Here is a 5,696-nt window from a genome sequence, read left to right on the forward strand (position 1 = left end):
TCCTATATAATCCATTTGATCTTAACCAAAAGGCTGAGGAGTAATAGGTATTTCATTATTGTATTTTCTGCTATTTTATCCTGGAATTATAGCCTGTATTTTGTTTTTGTTTTTGTTTTATTGTTTTATTATTGTATTTTCTGCTATCTATTTTACCCTGGAATTAGATCCCATATATTTTATTTTTTGATATGGTTGTATGACTAGCCAATTAATAAACTTTATATTCATCTACATAATCCTAACACAGCCTATAAATGTTACAAATACACTTATACATGACTGATCTCTATGAATTTCAAGGACATTTCCTCATGTCCAAAACCAAAGCTTCAGCTTGTGAAGCTTCAAAAAAAGCCTATTAATCTGACTTCCCAACTTGGCATAGAAAGATTCTAGGGTAAAGATTTCTGATCAAAACAAAAAGTACAGCTTTTTGCTATTGTTACTTTTTTGTAGATGGTGTGACTGTGTGTTTGCATACAATCATCTTATTCAGAAATAATTTTCACTATGGATAAAACTAACTGGGAACTTTAAATCTTTGTAGTCCAGACTGAAGTTCTTATCTGATTTCTCCAAGGTAAACCAGGAATCATAAAAAACAAATAATGGTTTGCAATTATAATTTAGAAAAGGAACAAGGCTCCACAGCTCAGGATATCATGGCGATTTTGTTCAATACAGTGAACATATTCATATATATAAATAGCATGCCCAGGGTCACACTGAGTGAGAAAAACATATGATCAATATAAGTGCAATTGGCACCACTTTTCCCCCATATATTTAATAATTTCCCCCTTTTGCCATGTTAAAATTTAATGGCAGTTGTTGAAACTCAGGAGATCACAATCAAGGCAACATGAAACCCAGGCCCTAGAAACCCAGGGAAGGAAATTGAGCACTCGTAGAAGGAACAAAGGGATGTATTTCAGCATACAGCTCAGGCGCAACATGAGAATACACTACTGTTCTAAATTAAGCCTTTGCTTTCTTGAATATTTTTTTTCTTATTTCCTGATTCCATTTATCCTACAGTTTACTTAACAAAGATGAAAAGCGCTATTGGTTTCCCAGATCATGAATCTAAGTAGGCACTTGACAACACCCGTATGCATTTACAAAACAAAACGTATTAGTGATTCTGCTCATCATCTGTGTCCCCCATTCCTGTAGATGATAAATTGACATTTCTTCTGACTTTGCACATCCTAACAACAGTATACCAGGGTGACAAATGTTTAAAAAATCCAGACTTTCATTATCTGCTGAATTAATACGGTATATTTAAAGTGGAGGTTCCCCAGCTATCCATACACTTAACACAATAGATACGGTATATAGAAGTTAACTTTTTTCCCTTTGCATTTGTACTGGGCTGACTGAGCCAATTTTGAGGTTTTATACTTGACACACAAGGCCCTAACCTACTGGAACTCAGCCTTTCTTATCTTAACTCCCACCATTCAGTACACCAAAGTACATGAATCTCCTTTTGGGACACTTAACAAAATTCTGACTGCTTCTGGAACATCAGTACAAAATACTCCGGAACTCTTTATGTTAAACATCATTTCTGGGATCTAACAGAAATAGAGCTTAGCAAATGGCCAATTGATATAGTATTTCATTGCATGTGTACAACTTCATGCTGTAGGATCTTATGGAACACTGTAACAGAAATATGCTCAGAATTAGCTGGATTAATGCCAGGACTTAAAATGGTTTTCCTCTAGGTCGGGGTGGGCAACTCTGCCCCCTTTATGACCCGTGTACTTTAACTCCCAGCTGTCTCAGGAATTCTGGGAGTTGAAGTCCACAGCTCATAAAGGGGGCAAAGTTGCGCACCACAATTGTAAGAGTTAAGTCCCATTTACATCTCAGTTTCAAAAGCTCTAGTAACTGGCGCTCCCTAACAAGCAATGTTGACAGAACTAAGGACAGACAAGATGAATAAAGTCATGTGTAAAATCAGTTTTGTTCTTTATTTCTCAAAGGGAACAGCAGTAAAATTTTACCTCCTGTTATTAGAGAAGAGTTATAGGCAATGAACCAACTACAGGTAACCCTCTATTCTGGAGCTCCACTTCATTAAACTTGTTTAACAAGTTTCCTGGCTCCCTAGTGAATGCTTTGCTGACTGCCTCAAGGCTCAAGGTTTAAAGAGAGTTTGGATTTCTGGGCCTCAGTTTGCCTTAAAGTGGTGCCTTTTAGAAGCAATGGATTGCAACTTCCAGAATTCCCATGGGAATTAGCCTTGTTGCATGAGTATCAGGGTAGCTCAGGGGTAGGCAACCTTGGCTCTTTTATGACTCGTGGACTTCAACTCCCAGAATTCCTGAGCCAGCATGGCTGGCTCAGGAATTCTGGGAGTTGGAAGTCCACGAGTCATATAAGTGCCAAGGTTGCCTACCCCTGGGGTAGCTCATGTTTAACCCGTCTGATGACTATCATATTGGAGAAAGTGATCTATCCCAACCAGCAAATTCTATGTATTAGTTACACATTCTAGGCTTCTATTCACTATTCCCAATCTCTTTCTCTGTTTTTTTTTTCTTTTATTTATTTAATTTATATCCTGCCTTTATTATTTTTACAAATAAGTCAAGGTGGTGAATATACACAACACACCTTCCTTTTCCCATAACCACCACCCTGGGAAGTGGGTTGGACTGAGAGTGAGTGACTGGCCCAAAGCCACCCAGCTGGCTTTCCTGGCTAAGACGGGACTTAAATTCATGGCCTCCAGCTTTCTAGCCTGGTGCCTTAACCACTAGACCAAAAAAAAACAAGTCTTCATTGCACAATTGGAGTTTTATGTTATGGGAAAGTAAGAAGTTCTCTTTTTCTATTTTTTTTCCACACATGCCGTTATAAATCTCCATCTTGTATTCTTACTTTCCACCAAATTAAAAAACTTTTCTATTTCAGTTTATATTTTCTTCAGAAAAAATATACCTCAGCTATTCTTTTTTGGGAAGAGGAGGGAAGAGATAGAAGTAATTGCAACTGAGGCACATATTATTCATAGTTGTGCTAGTTGTGAATATGAAACATTCAGACACTTCATTCGCCTCAGCTGCACTCAGTTGCTATTTAATTGCTTCCCACTATTTAAATGCTATTTGGAGAATGTGTAAATCATACGTTTGTGTCAAGCCATAGTTACAGTTTCACAGGTTTCTATGCGGAACACATGCAAGTCTTCTAAAAATTCATTTAAAAATCTAAAGGACTCAGTGTGTCTGGTTATCCAATACAGCAGATGGATAAATTCTATCAATTAACCTGGGTCATTAGCTGAGCAGAATCAAAAACTAAATTGAAAGCAAATAGATCGAAGGTGCAAATGACTACAAGACTGTGATTGAAAGACATGGATGCCTTTGAAGATTATTCATTGTTTGGATGTGTTACCTAGTTAATTTTAAACCTTATTTTATCTCTAAGTGGGATTTGTTTTGTTTTTTTACTCTTTTGTTCCACTTCACTAATGCCCCAAGTCCCCAATTTTACTACCCGCTAATTCTCCTTTTCTTTCCTACACAGTGCAGCTACACCTGATTCCTTTTCTTTCTTTTTTGCTCCTTTTGGAAAAAGGAGGAAACACATTTGTGCCTCTGCATGTCTAAATTCTACATTATTGTGAACAAGAATAGTCTTTGTGTACGGGACAGAATGGTTGAGATATGCAGGGAGAACCAATTAAGTTCATACCGCAGTCGTGTCGGAAGCACCACTGTCTGGGGGACACCCAGTTGGGGGCACCTTTTATGTGCCCAGCAGGAGCTGGAGCAAAGGGTCAGAGCTCACCCCAACTTATAATGGATATTCATTTTAATCGATTGTGATTCATTTAATTTATATCTATTAATTTATTTTGGAACTGGGCCAGCCTTTTTGGGGAGCAGTGTGCCTTCCAGCACATATATACACCCACTATGCATTATACAAATGCACCACATGAACACACATAACATCCATCCCATTGCAATTCTATGTTATGGTAATTTTATTATGGTTTTATCTTAATTTAGCAATAGCAATAGCACTTTGGCTTATATAGAGCTTTACAGCCCTCTCTAATTGATTTACAGAGTCAGCATATTGTTCCCATCAATCTGGGTCCTCATTTTACCGACCTCGGAAGGATGGAAGTCTAAGTCAACCTTGAGCCGGTCAGGATTGAACTCCTGGCAATCAGCAATGAGTTNGCTTCTCATAAAAGAGAAAATACAACACTGTTTTAAAAAATAAAAATAAAACTGGCTGAGTTAATACTTACTTTAGAGACAAACACTTGACAAGAAGCCTTTGACCAAAGTGCTCTTTGGGGATTTCTGGAATGCCAAGCCTTTCTATGGGTTCCTCCTAGAATTGGTCACAAATCTAGTAAGCAATGCATGCACCACTCCCATAAACACAGCATAGCATCAAGTGACTAAAAAAGTGCAAGACAGATCCCCATCCACCCCTTCCTAAAGCACAAATATAATTTAATTTCAAAACTGATCAACTGGCAGCAACTATAAATAATAGTACATAGAGGAGCTTAGGATAGAAACTTCCGAACAGATAGGAGGACTGTAAATGTAGATCTGCCTGTCTATGGAGAGTCTCAGTCATCCAGGTCATGGTTGTCCCAAATGTGCTTTTTCAAAAGGCAACTGGGCTTTGTTTTTCCTTGAAGACATTTCGCTTCTCATCCAAGAAGCTTCTTTAGTTCTCTGTAGATCTGCCTATGCAAGGCAATCTGGATTAATCTGGATGAAAACCTTCACGCTGCGAAAATACCACCCTTTGCCATCTTAAGCCAAACAGGAATGCCATTTTTTTTTCCAAAGAGAAGTTTTGGATCTCTTTGCATCCAGTTCTGATGCACACAGAAGGTGGCAGAGAATTTGGCATGAGTGGAGCACCACTAGAAAATCCTGCTCTGGGTACTTTTCATGCCAGATGAAATTGCAGAGGAGGAAAGTGAAGCAGTAAGATCAAAGCAACATGGCTGCTTCACTTCTCTCCGCCAAACAAAGGGGTTGCTTTGCTTTGCTTCAATAGGAACATGGTCAACCTAAATACCTTTAAAAAAAAAAAAAGCCTTGGGAAGCAATATCTAAAGGATAATATTTTCATTCGTGTTTCTTCAAGCAAAGTTCGTAATAATCCCAGAAAACAAACCAAGGTAGTACGTGGCTAAATAGTTGTTCTTTTATACTTGGCAAAGCTTGCTGGTTATTGGCCAAGAACTACCACACCAAAACCTGCATTGTGATGGAATGTGGTGGAACAAGCAAACATTAGCATTTGTTTTAGAGCACATGTCAGAGCTTCAAGGCTATGGAAGAGAGGAAAGGAACATGAAGGCAATTCACACTTATAGGACGATGTGTGTCAACTCAGAAATAACTCCTGCTGACTTATTTATAAAGAATTTATTCTCAGACGGGAAAGGTCATATAAATGTCCTTATGTGAGATCTTTCCCTTGGCTGGATTTTTAATTTTTTTTTAATTTTGCTTATTTATGAAATTCACAGCCATACCTGTACCTAGTAAAAAGCACAAGCTTACTATCTTTCTATAAAAATGCCGAACGCGTAAACAAGAATTCTGTCTATGTGTCCATAGCATGAACTAGTATGAATTAACTCAATTTATTTATTTGTTCTTTGTTTATTAAATTTATTGGCTGTC

General features: G+C 37.8%; 1 protein-coding gene across 1 annotated transcript in view; it reads right to left on the reverse strand.

Annotated features, from left to right (window-relative positions):
* DOCK7 (dedicator of cytokinesis 7) overlaps positions 1-5,696 on the reverse strand; it is a gene marked incomplete in the record, with an annotated part of 134,915 nt that overhangs the window by 105,084 nt on the left and 24,135 nt on the right. The window contains 1 exon segment of the mRNA XM_015815543.1: positions 4,289-4,374. Within this exon segment, the coding sequence (XP_015671029.1) occupies positions 4,289-4,374 (86 nt within the window).

This window comes from Protobothrops mucrosquamatus, unplaced genomic scaffold (assembly GCF_001527695.2).
Source record: "Protobothrops mucrosquamatus isolate PMUCROS unplaced genomic scaffold, P.Mucros_1.0 scaffold347, whole genome shotgun sequence".
Classification (NCBI taxonomy): Eukaryota; Metazoa; Chordata; class Lepidosauria; order Squamata; family Viperidae; genus Protobothrops; species Protobothrops mucrosquamatus.